The sequence below is a fragment of the Scomber scombrus genome, chromosome 17 (genome assembly GCF_963691925.1).
Source record: "Scomber scombrus chromosome 17, fScoSco1.1, whole genome shotgun sequence".
Taxonomy (NCBI): domain Eukaryota; kingdom Metazoa; phylum Chordata; class Actinopteri; order Scombriformes; family Scombridae; genus Scomber; species Scomber scombrus.
Genome location: NC_084986.1, coordinates 27,275,382 through 27,289,342, shown reverse-complemented (window position 1 = coordinate 27,289,342; position 13,961 = coordinate 27,275,382). Strand labels below are relative to the sequence as shown.

General features: G+C 41.5%; 1 protein-coding gene across 3 annotated transcripts in view; it reads right to left on the bottom strand.

The window, feature by feature from the left end:
• Window positions 1-13,961, bottom strand: part of enah (ENAH actin regulator) — a 62,488-nt gene that overhangs the window by 23,869 nt on the left and 24,658 nt on the right. For all 3 annotated transcript variants that reach the window (XM_062437223.1, XM_062437224.1, XM_062437225.1), the window contains exon 3: window positions 7,470-7,542. In XM_062437223.1, the coding sequence (XP_062293207.1) occupies window positions 7,470-7,542 (73 nt within the window). The remainder of the gene's footprint in view (window positions 1-7,469; window positions 7,543-13,961) is intronic.

Below are 13,961 nucleotides of genomic sequence, written 5' to 3'. Positions count from 1 at the left end.
CATAGTTGAGCAAATTACAAACTTATAGTTAGGATACATACTTAAGTGGATTATAACCTCCTATACTAAACAAAATCTCTTGTCTAATGTCAATTCCAGAACTGTGATTATGAACTAATGACAAGAAGCATTTGAATATTGTTTTTTGAGGGTCCAAATGCAGTGACTCTCACATTGACTGCACACACTTCCTGCCTCTCATGGGTAAATCCTAAAACAGCTTTCTCTTCCCTCCATGTCCCTCTTTGTCTTGCAGGGACACGTCACTGGATTCAAAGCTGTGAAAAGCCTCCTGCACCGTTTAACTGGCGTCTCACTTGCCTCCTGACAAGAGTTGCCGGGGAAACCGTTGCTATGGGAGCGTGGGTGGCGGCACAGCCTGAATCCCTGCACGCACATACACATGCATGTATTCGCATACATATTCCTTCCTCTTTTTCAACAACTTACTATGACTGAGTTCAAGACACTCTGAGGGAGAGTCAGAGAGGATTTGGGGTAATATTGACAGAACCAAATAGATGGATGTCAAAATGAAGAGCCCCAAAACAGCATAGGCAGGATGCAAATAACATTAAAATAAGATTTGCTCTCAGGATATGACGATCAAATGGTTTGCAAAGGCACTTAATGCTTAATTCAATCCGTGTCATAATTAAGAGTTTATTTTTAAGCTACAAAAATGAAACATGAGATTATAAACAGGAAGTGAAGAAAAACGCTAATTCTGCAGTGAATATAAACTTGGGGGATTTATCCAGCCAATCATTTAACCTATAACGCTTATCATTAACTAAAAGAAGACTAAATTAGATCTTAGAAACCAAATGATGACGAAACTAAAACCACGTAGAAAACAGTATCCCCCAAAAATAGACCAATGGCATATGGAAAGCAAAATGGGAAATGAAACACCTGATACAAGAAACTGAAACTACACAGAAAGTGAGAATGCAGTGTGGTCAGTGTGAAATACACCAGCAGGTTCAGCTGCAGCCTTGTTGGAGAGTCGTCTATACTGCAGTCACAGCCTAGAGACACTTTCCACACTGTGTTGTGAGCTGCCATCATCCCATTTCCACCATCAAGCCACCACCTATCAACACCATGAGAGTGTTGAATGTTTAACCAGCCAAGATTCTGACTGGCCTTTACTATTTCTATCATCCATTACAGTTCTGTCATCTATGAATGTCTGTTTCCAGTTTCATTCCTTTTATTTTCAAAGTAACGGATATGACCCAGAGAGTCCTGCACACTGTTTGTCATTTGCACTAAATGGTGCAGGGTTAGTCCTAAAGTTCATAAAAAGAGTTTCGACAGATGAAAGTTAGAGGGCCAAAAAAAAAAAAAAGGTGACAAAAAGGAACACAGGAAATATCATATCAATACCAACATCCCCTTTGGCTATTTCAGAGGAACACATTTAACACAAGTTTTAATAATATTTTGACATGTCACAGTATGTGTTTGTTGTGATTTGGTGCTATAAAAATAAAGATTGACTGATTGATATGAAGCACACAGGTGTATATAAACAAAATAAACGTTTCAGGGTCCTGGTCTTACACATCTGTCCCACTATCATGGTTTATGGGGACACTTGAATAAAACAGAACCATGGTTAAATGTTATTAGTAACAGCTGTGTTTCTCCTACTCAATAAAAATGACTTAATACAATACACTTTGTCATTCAGTTGCACAGCTCATTTAATTCAGTGCAATAATATTTTTTTAGAAATGAAATATCACAGTGATTGTAATATAGTCTTCAGTTGTAGATGCATTTGTTTTTCCTTGGGGCAAAAATGATGTCACACTCTGGCTTTGCTACTTTGCCACAAGTGACAACTGTGCTAAATCTCCAGGGACATTGAAGCCTGGCAAACTCTGTTGGCCAGCTGGACTCAGCGGCTCGCCTGATTGGCTCAGAGAACCAGGAAATGTCGTCTGAATGGATAGGAGCCTAGATGGACCATATGGACCTACTCTAGTGAGGATCCAGTCCAAGTGTGCGATATACACACACACACACACACACACACACACACACACTCCATGTGTCGTGTGTCCCACTAACATAAGACCTCAACCTTGTTATCAAAGCCAAGTAAGCATATTGGTTTTAGAGGCGTGTGTGTGTTCAACTGTGACTCTCATTTAAGAATATCTGCAGATGTCAGCACGTTTCTAACAACAGAGCGCATGTTGCCATTAGCAGCTGCTGGCTTTGTCATCTTTGTACCAGCAGCTAAATGCTAACAGCTGACAGAGATGTAACATACACACACATATACTCACATCCTTTCCTTTTCTTTACCATTTCTACATCCTTGCTTTCATTCAAGGCGATGTAACACATTCCCTCTCTCCCTCTTAAACGCGCTCGCACACCCCGACACACACTTCCTCGCTCCCACGCGCCGCGCAGCTATTTATACCGCAGCCTATTATTTCCAGCTCATGTCTTTTTAATCTGAGGGTAGCGCCCTGCATTTCTGAACAGGTGGTTTACCCCCCCCCCCCCCCCCCCCCCAGCCGCCCCCCCCCCAGCCGTCGATGAATCCGCTCATAAATGCAATGAATATTTCCATCAATCACTCAATCGTCCTCGAATCGCCATGGCTCAGCCTCTTCTTCATCCACCCATGTCCCCCATGAAAAGGAGGATTATAGAAGGAGATGGAGGAGGAAGAGGATGAATAAAGAGGTGGAGGACACACTGAGAGAAAGAAAAGGAGGATCATATTTTCCTACTGTCATGTGATCCTGTGGAAAAACCGATTCCAGAGGCATTTAAGATTTTCCAGCCTTTCCACAGATGAATAATCTCAATGTTTACTCCTCGTGGGGAGAGGAGGCCCACAAGTGAGCAAGAAGAGGCTTCACACACACACACACACACACACACACACACACACACACACACACACACACACACACACACACACACACACACACACACACACACACACACACACACACACACACACACACGCTGAGTGTGTGTTAAAGGAAAGAATGTGTGTGTTTGATTGAACATGTGTGGTGACTGAGGAATGAGGTGGTCCACTCACTGGTTAGTTGATCTTCTTTAATGAGCCATGGAGGACGGAGGAGAAGAGGAAAGTTACTCTCTCTCCCATTAGTAAACACTCATGCATATCACAGATTCTTTACTCTCTCCCTTTGTCTCCATTTCAGGCTGCACGGCTCAGTATGACACACATTCCTGGAAGCATTGCAACAAAATGAAGTAAGACAGCTAAAACATTAGCTGCCATGTTGACAGAGTCTGAAATCGGAGTCAAAGGCCAGTTTAGAGGTTACTTAGTAAAACAGAAAGACGTATTTTAGGCTGTTTGGATTGTGGCATCTTACACTGTAGACCAAATCAAAAATACGCTTTTTACACATGAATGTATTGAAAATGTGTAAGTGACAGATGGATAGATGTGTATCCAAACATCATATCCTGGTTGCAGAAAATTGGGTAAGTCCTTATTCTGGTTTTGGGAAACCTGACCATGCTTTCTGAAGTGAATGGCTTGACTGGAGTGTTCAAACGTTTGATTCCGGTCCTTTGTTGCCTGTCATAGCCCTCCCTCTCTCCCCATGCTTCCTGTCTGTATCCCTGCTGTCACTGCCAAATCACACTGGAGGGGTACGTGAAGGCAGAGTCCAGAGAGCCAGAAACTCAAGCTGCTTTATCCTCACACTGTTGATGTAAATTAATCCATACAGAAATGTCAGAGACCAGCTGAGATACGGATGTAAAAGACATGCAATGTACTACAAACTCTGGACATGAAAAACCACAAGCTTCATTCATGATTTACAAATGATGGAAAGGTGAGGTGCTTTGGGCTATTCTCAACAACCATACTGAGTAGGGGGTTTACAGTCTATCATGCAGCCTGAGGCATGCAGAGGAGACCTTTGCAGACTCTTTGCCAGAGACATCTTACCAGTGTCAGTTAATAGCTGGCATGTTAAAGAAAAGAGAGACATTGGCTGTGTTTGAAACCGCATACTACATACTACATACTACATACTACATACTTATCAGCAGGCTGAAGCTGATTTCATATTTTTCATTCTGTAAATATACCACTTTATCCAAAATTCTAACCTTTTTAGGTGAGAAAGTAGCCCTTTATATCCACAATGTGACGCTAATTTGTCCAAATAACACCTGTTTAAAGCTTTGTTCCTGCAAATTCGGAGCCACTCAAGTTAGCCGTAGCAAGTTCCGGTCGTTTCCATAAAATAAAACACCCGTTGCCTTTTATTATTAAGAAAACCTCAAAACTTCAAATGATGTCAGAGTTAGTACGAGTAGTAGGAAAGTATGCGGTTTCAAACTGCTTAGTCAATCAAGCTAGCTAAGCATTTGCAGCAAGATTTTCAGGTACTGTTCACTTGCTAGTTATAACAAAGTCACAGCTAAGCTAGCTTACCTACAGTAATGGCTGTCAGACAGTCAGAAATCCCTGCTAACTAAAAACTGATGCCTAAAGGTACATTTGTTTGTGTGGTGAGTAGAGATGTTTAAATGATGAATGACACAACATTGGTCGATGTCTTTATATAGGTCTGAAAATCACAAGTGCTAGCCACTCAGGACTGGCGTAATGGAATATGTGCTTCTGTGGATACGTGAGGAGGCATATTATGAAAAAATGAATGCTGCAAAAGAGAACATGGACTGATATGAAATGGCATCATGATGATTAGATGTGATTAGATGTGAAACAGCTGCTCAAAAATAAGCTGAAAATGTTTGTTGGCCCAACAGATCATCCAACATCTTCCAAAGCTTAAAGCATGTTAGCTTTCCTTTTAAAGAAGCAGAAAGCTTGATATGAGAGTGTGCTGCCAAATCATTTCTACACCACTCATCTCCCTCTTCGCTTCTTTCATCCTGCTCCCGCTATGCTCTACCCCTCCCTTCACACACTCCGGCTGGGCTGATATTGGCCTGTGTATCAGCAGATGACCTCAGTCACTGATCCACTCGCTGCCTGTCTGTCATCCGCTGCTAAGTATGGATCCTGACCGGAACCGAGGGGGGGGGGGAAGACAAATGAAGCCAGACAAAGGCAAAGAGGGCGAAAGTGAGAAAGCACACAAAATTGGAAAAAAAGAAAGAAATGGAGAAGAAAGGAGGGGTGGGAGGAGGAAAGGCTGGCAGCTAGATCCATCAGGAACTCTCAGACCTCACAGAGTCTGTAAAATTCCTGGCAGATCCAAGTTCACCTCAAACAGAATTAGAACTATTGACTCAAACATGAAGAATGCTTTACTACTCACGTGAGAATGTCAGAGAGAGACAAAGAAACAGAGCACCGAGGTTGTATATTACAATCATTTATATTTGAGTTTTCTGATCCAGAAGGAAATCCAGCGTTTAACCCTGGTAGTGTTTGTGCTTTGATCCAAGTATTGAACAGACACAAGATGCACACACAGAAACACACACAAGATGAACACAGGCCTGCTGACAGAGTCACATAAAGAAGAAATAAAGAAGAAACTAAAACAGATTCCTCATGTTCATACTAGCCATTAAAACATCTCAATCACGTATTCTTGCACAGAACGAGAACTGTAGATTTTATCCCACAAATCTCTTAGTGTGGATTCATACAGAAAAAATATCTCTGTATTAAAACAATGTAAGGGGTGTGTTGCTTCATGGTGACACATGAAATACAAACCCAGAAGTCCAGATGAAGTTACACATCAGTGACTTTTAAGGCTGATTAGTCGCAGAAATGCTGCACTGCCGTATGTAACAGTCAGATATTACAACTCTGGAAAATGAGCATATCTTATCTTTCAGTGCAGTGATGGTGCTGTAAACAGTAGAAATACAAGGCCATCCATCATGAAAGTGCACTTGCATGCATGAGACTGGCCAACGCAGCATCTTGCTTGATGATGTCACATTGCCTTGCAGAAGAAGTCGAGCCAGATTCAACTTTTTTTTTTTTTTTTGCCAAGCCCTGTGTTTGCTGCAGTCACGCTGAGTCAATACACAACTCCCATTGAAATGAATGAGAGGGAACACAGACCTGATGTCTGTCTGTACATGGACTTATCCTGGAAACACATTATGAAGGCATCTCTTAATGGTCAGTATGAACAGCAGGAATGATTACAGCTAGAAAAAACTGTTTCAATGCGTGATGGTCACCTGACTGTTGTTTTAAGATAGACTAGAAAAACTGTTTTCTGCGGAGAACACTCGAATTTGTTGGGCGTTTTTAATGTTCTCCATTATTTCAATAAAAGTAATTAAGTCAAATATGAAGATGACTCTTTATACAGTAACTATTTGGGATTTTCATCTTCATCATTATAAATCTTTTTGATTCCCTTTATAGACTTATTTCTATCCATTTATGTATGCATCCAACTGTATTTTAACCTAATAGTGCAATTTCAGGCTACTGTTTACCACATTGTTTATACTATACTGGGTGAAAATCTGATAAAATGTGATATTTGGGATCTTTTCGCTCCCCCACATGTGTCCACAGCAGTTTCAGTGCTTCTTGTCATAGATTTTCCAAGTTTGTGGAAGTTTTCTTGGAGGAAGAACATCAGTCCTCCAAAAGATATTCTCTTATTTGGTGTTTGGACGATGGTGTTTTTTGTCTAATATGTCACTGCCATATCTAGGTGTTAAGAGTAGTTTGAAATCTTGATATGATGATATTATGTTCATCAAATCATTCAGTGAGCTCTCATGTCCTGTGTGGAAGATTGATGATTTTAGCTTGTTCCTTTAAGTGGTCTCCTGACACTGATGTGTTGGGGTGACGGTGTGCAGCAGCTGCCCTTCATCTGAACTGGTGAGCCAAGCACTTGTCATTGTTTAGCTCATGTAACTGATACTAAAGTTAGCTATTTACGTCTGTGTGTGGTCACGTATCGGGATCGAGTGTGGGTGAATATAAAGCGAATGCTCATTGACCCCCTCTGCCCCACCAATGACGTAGCCTCTGCTGTAAATGTGTCACTGTGTGTAAGCATGTCCTAACAGTCCAGTGTGTGTCTGTATTTCTGTATTTGCATGTAGCCAATCCATTCTAATTAGATCCTCCAACAATCATTCTGGTGAACAGGTTATAAACCATCAGCTGGCCTCTATTAATCCAGCTCTGTGTGTGTGTGTATGTGTTTATGATTGCAAGTATGTGTGCCGAAATGTTTTCTAGCTGTTCCAGAGCTTCATTATTACCTGAGGGAGAGAGTGGCCTTGTAAGGGGAAGAAAAACAACTGTGAGTGTTCAGGGTTGTGTCTGCATGAGTCTGTGTGAGATGCTGGTAGATACAGTGGGTGGTGGAAAAAAAAGAGTATTTATAATGTATTCATTAAGAAAAACTATGGAAGTATAAGAAGAGGGAGAGATGGAAGAAACAATGGTTGCCTGACAAGATGAGCAGACATTTAAATACCTTCTCTGCAGGTCCATCTCCTCTTGTGTGGGGCCATTCTGAACCTGGGGGCCCTGTCTGGGCAATGTGGGGCCTGTAGAGGGCGACACACACACAGAGAGCTCCAGTTAGATACTGAGTTTACATCCTCATCCTGACTGACATACACATCCTCCAGCTTCGTTTTAACAGTCAACGTTCATCACAGAATAAATGTACAAATGTTCATGTAGCTTTTTTAAAAATCTTTACAGTCATTCTTGGTTAAAACTACTGCACCATGCATGCTAGGCAGGATTTATTTCACTGTTGTCAGGAAATACCACCTTCATATCAGATATTCAAACATTACATAAAAATAAATATTGCTGTTTTAAATAGTTACATTTAGCTCTTAGTCTCTTCTCATCTGTTCTTGTGTGATATTTGTGATTGTTGTGAATTCATTGTGTGTTTTTATGCCACCACATGACAACCATGTTATGCTGCCATTTTAGCATTATATAAAAAATAAACTCCTTTATGATAAAGGCTTTTATCACACTTATTCAAAGTGGTATGCATTCATCAGTAGCAGAGAGTTGATTCAGCTAAGAGAAGAAACATGATCGTCATGGCAATGCAGTATTTGGATATCAATGTATTGTTTTTGCAGTCACTTTCCTTTAGTAACAGTGGAGGCACCCCATTCAAAACATTTGTAAGCATTAGCAGTAGCTCAGGCAGGCACTGAAGTTGTTATGCAGTCACATGTTTAATGTAAGGTCCAAATATATTTGACTGTAACACTAAGTGGGCAATATAATCTGATTTGGCACTCAGTGCAGCTGCACACACCACTGCCTGGCCTGCTACACTGCAGCTCCACAGCCCGCTCCTGCATTTGCATTTAGATTTATGTGAATGTTTTTTGCTTTATGCGTTCATGTTCATTCAGATAGTGTGTATCTCAGACTGTGCCTTGGGGCAGTGAGAGCTCTGGGACGCTCTGTGTCAAGCTCGCTAAAGATTTGTTCCTGGAGCAATACAGGAGCAGAGCTACAACATCAAGCTCCAAATCAAGAAGTGTCCATGTTGCAATGAAGGATTGAAAGAGTGATTTTAATGTCCTGATAGAACTTATTCATAAAAGTACTCCGACCAAATCATTGATGCATTAACATATAGGCAGCATTTCTGTTTGTTTTGCTTTCTTTTATGCTTATTTTGTAACCAAAGTGTCACATCTGACAACTACTGAAAGTTGGTGTTGTTTATTTATTCTATAATTCAATATTTCCTGATTTAAATAATTTTGTTCATTTCCCACAGTAATGTATTAAGTAAAGTTGTTTATGTTAAACACAGATGTATTTGAGAAGTTGCTTTTATTTTGTTAAATGGATAGAACAATGTTGGTGGTGCAGGTTTTGGTGTTTAGTAAGAGTAGACTGAAGACACCTATAGAGACATAATGGACTCATAATGAGGGTCAACACAAATACTCAGACTGATTCTCATACCAAGCAGTTAGAACACCCAACATCACAGCTTATATTAACCTGTGAGTGTGTCATACCTGAGCAGTTGCTTTTGAAGTGAATCAATTACAAATATTAATATAGTTTATCCCCCAAAAAAGAATTCAACTAGGAGCTTTTTGTTTGTTTTTGTTGAAAAAGTACAAATTAAAAAGCGCAGTCCCACACACTTACACTACCTCAGTAGAACAAGAGGCATCCTGACATCACTGTCTTTTCTGTAAACTTTAACAGGGCCAGATGGACCAACATGTGTCCCAAACAAGCACACACATATATACAACACATCAACCAGAGGCTTCTGGATGTGGATGCAGCTGAAAGGGAAGCAGCTTTCACTGCAATAAGCATTCAGCCTGGTGTAGAGCGTCTGTAGAGACGGACAGACGCACTGACACAGTCACAGAGAGATAAAACGGGAGGAATCTGGGCTGCAGCCAGGCCGACCACTGGTTCTGAATACCAACGTGCTCAGACACATTACCCCCACTTAACACTGTTATTGGTAATGGCATTAGCTACTGTTTCACATGCACTCTGTTGTTTCTTTATTGAGTTAAAAAAAATTCAACCTCAGTGGGAACAAATTTATGCCACCAGTAATCCAGTAATGAGCACCAAAAAAGCCAGACTGTGCAGCCTTTTCCGAAACTATAAAAGACTGGTGCCTACATGACACAATGCAACTCAACTCAATCCACTGTACAATTTTGCTTATGTTATGATAGAAGTTGTCTAATGAAGCATGGACCTAGACAACTAACTCCACACATCCACATTTGTTTTTATTTAGATTTCACCCAGCACCCAGTATAAAATAAATGAGTTACACATGAAAACAGTGATGTGTCCAAAGAAATATTGTGCTGCAGTAAGTATGTAAGCAGGAAAAATGAATTCCTGAAAGCAGTGTGACTGTCCAGACTGATGTAAGAAGATGAAAAGATGAACAAAAATTCATCTTGAATGGAAACAGAGTGACGAACAATGAAGGTGGCTGATGCATGATTCAGCTTAGTGGTATCAAGACAATAAATGTGTTGTTTCTTACATGATGAGACAAGAGTGTGAACTACATTTTGAAGGTAGGTTGTTGTTTTTTTTTTGGCTACAATGACTTGAAACTTTCCCTTGTGTTACTGTAGTCTTTATTCCTAACAGATATTTTCTCCCAGTGTTATTGTGTGATGTGGACCATTGGCAGGGAGAAACCAGCAAGAGCCAAAAATGTGTGCCAGTGACAGAAAAAAGGCTGAGTCAGCAAAGAATGGTCTGTCAGTGTTGATGGTAAACTAAATCAGTCTGTGGTTCCAATATTTATGCAAGCTTTTTTTTTTTTTTTTTCACCATTGAGTAGTCATCACCATCAAGGAATGTGTGGATCAATGGAGCATTCAGAAGGTACAACATGTGTGTGTGTGTGTGTGTGTGTGTGTGTGTGTGTGTGTGTGTGTGTGTGTGTGTGTGTGTGTGTGTGTGTGTGTGTGTGTGTGTGTGTGTGTTTGTGCGCTCGCTGACTGTAAACCATACAGTGGGGAGGTGACTCATTGACACCACTTAACACAGGTGTCTGTTATAATACATAGACATACACATGCGCACGCACACACACATTTGTTCTTATTCACTTGAGAGGATCCTAACCCCTGACCCTAGTCTGACCCTAGTCTACCTTAGTCTGACCCTAGTCTGACCCTAGTCTACCTTAGTCTGAGCCTAGCCTGACCCTAGTCTACCCTAGTCTGACCCTAGTCTACCCTAGTCTGACCCTAGTCTACCTTAGTCTGACCCTAGTCTGACCCTAGTCTACCCTAGTCTGACCGTAGTCTACCTTAGTCTGACCCTAGTCTGACCCTAGTCTGACACTAGTCTACCTTAGTCTGACCCTAGTCTGACCCTAGTCTACCTTAGTCTGAGCCTAGCCTGACCCTAGTCTGACCCTAGTCTACCCTAGTCTGACCCTAGTCTACCTTAGTCTGACCCTAGTCTGACCCTAGTCTACCCTAGTCTGACCCTAGTCTACCTTAGTCTGACCCTAGTCTGACCCTAGTCTAAGCTATACCTAATTTTCAACTTAAACATTAAAAACAAGTTTTGAACCTCAAACAGCCCTTTAAAGTCCTCAGTCATAAGGTCTTAAAGTCACACCCCACAAAGATAGACATACAAGTACACACACACACACACACACACACACACACACACACACACACACACACACACACACACACACACACACACACACACACACACACACACACACACACACACACGGCACAGGGAAACGACAAGTGTTTCTGGTTCTCAAATGGTTATCAAATCAAAATGCAGATGTATAGGTTATATCCCCTTACTGTGACGATTTGCATTTTTTCGTATTATTAGAATTTGAATCTCTTTTTAACTGTTCATATAAAATAACCAAATAGAAGACAACACCTTAGACCAGGCATGTCCAAACTATTCCACATAGGGCCATGTGGCTGCAATCAACTGTCAAATGAGTCAAGTCTGGTGTGCTCCTGCTTGGTGGGATTGAAAACCTGCAGCCACATGAACCTTTGTGGTATAGTTTGGACATCCCTGCCTTAGACTATGTGACCTTCTATGGACCATTTGTCCTCTTTGTCTTCTTCCTATTTGTCCTTTTTATAGCCTAAAAAAATCAATCTAGAAAAGTAATACATAGATTAACTGAAGACAACATTGAGTGTTTCTCAGCCTGTTTGGCTTGTGACCCCTTAGAACAAATCAATGTGTACTGTTTGCTGTCTAATGAATGCAAGTGAGTTATTTTCAAAGGCCTGAAGAGGTAAAGTGTCCAGTTTTACAAGAAAATAGCAACAAAAACAATCAGCTATAAAAGAAATATGTTTTTAATTACTTTGTGACCCAGAAGATGTATCTCAGGACTAAATGGTGAAACGGCTGCCATAGTTAGAGTGATATGAGTGAAAGACAGAAAATAAAGACACTGATGTGCAGAACAAGGCACATGCCCGTGAAGCACAGAATTACCATTTCTACATCCAGCTCTCTATCTGCCGTGATTATTCAAATCATCTCATCTTATTACCATCTTGATGGTTTCTTTCTTGTATCAGCCTAACTGAAACACTGTTGAATCAAACTGAAGTCCACAGGCAGTCTATATCTCCAGAATAAGAGTGTAATTGCTGACACGCTCTCTCGTCTCCATCTTCCGCTGCCTGTGGGTGTAATTGTGTTACTGTCTGCTCTAATAGAGCTCATGTGCTAATGACAGAACACAGACAGCGGCGTAGCAGGGCCGCAGCCTTGAGAGCTGCTCAGGAGAAAAGTCTTAAGATGGGATCAGATCATGAGGCCCGGCATCAATTTAAGCTTCATTTTCCTTTCAAACCAAACTTTTTATTACTCCATTTTTATGATTAAACAACATAAGGGACTGTGGGTTCACGGTGCCTCTAAATTTAAAGGTCTAAACTCCTTACAGTAGGTGCCTTCTCCAAACAGACGTTCGGTCATTTTCCCCTCTTCATCTTGAGAGATTTGAATTGATTCCAAGACTCAAGACAACTGCACTTAGACTTGGCCTGCTGCCAAAAACACTATCAGTCACAATACCGGGAAAGAAAGAAAAAGCCGAGACAGAGACGGGGGCAAGAGAGACAGCACAAAGTGAAGCTAAAGAGAGGTAGCCAGCTGTTCACAGACAGACACACACAGAAAGGGGGAAAAAAGATCACTACCTGGTACTAAAATACACCTGAGGGAAGGAGGGCGTTTGCAGCATCTCTTAAAAACAGTATCTATGACCAACTCCTTCTTCTACGACTGCTAATAAAGACACACATACAGTTAAACAACTCGGGACCTCCATTATGTACCTACATGAAGTCAGCGTAGGCCTCCTCTGGCAACAAACGTAGCGCCACAGTCCGTGGGGGGCCACGTCTGACCCGTTGCCAGGTCTCAGTGCAACCACCACCCTGCTGCCAGCTGCCCCCACCGGCCCAGCGCTCATGGTACAATCCTCAGAGCTCACATACAAAACCATAGCTGAGCTTTCAATTTCCTGTGACTCAGCTCTGCATCATCCACACCGCTGCCGGTTTTTAAAGCTCACGAAGTTGCACACAAGGAAAGATAAAGACAATATTTCTGAGTTAAATATGAAGTTTTCTTCTTGCAGTTGCTGGTCTTTATCCTGTGTGATGTGATGCCTCCATCTCCTGATGGTACACCTTTAAAGATGACGCTGAAATGCCGGGCGTGGTTGTTCTTTGTGCTGCTTTCTTCTTCGATAGATTATAATTCATGGAAACAAAGGGAAGAGGAGGGAGAGGGATGGAGAGGGAGAGGGTGGGATGAAAATAAGAGTGGGAGGGAGAGAGACAGAGACAGAGAGAGGGAGAGAGAGAGAGAGAGAGAGAGAGAGAGAGAGAGAGAGAGAGAGAGAGAGAGAGAGAGAGAGAGAGAGAGAGAGAGAGAGGGAAAAAGCTGGAGATTAAGTCATAGCTCAAGAAAAGAGGATGACAGCCTGACAGAGGTGAAGAATTAGGAGGAGACCTGATGAGACGAAACAGAAAAAGAGATAGAGAGAGCTTTGTAGAGGATGTGGTAGGACTCTCTACCTGATAGGCTGGTCGGCCACTTTGTCCTTCCTGGATCCAATCTATTATTCATACGCTGGATACAGAGAAGGACACACACCGCTACTGGCCTCAATATCATTACTAGCATGTGTGTAGGTAGACGGATGGAGCAGAGGGTAAAGCAGCTAAAACTCCAAAGATTCATATAGATGTCTTTTGCCTAAATGATTCATTTAGATGACGGGAAGAAGCATCAAAGTGTCACTTCACCTGAATTACAAGACAGATTTTCCAACCATGCAGACAGCTTTCACCTCCAAACCAACGCAACAAGAAGAATAACTACAAAAACTTTTCCTGTATGACTACCTCCTCTCAGATACAATGCATTTTAAACTGTTCCCTCTTTATTAGAA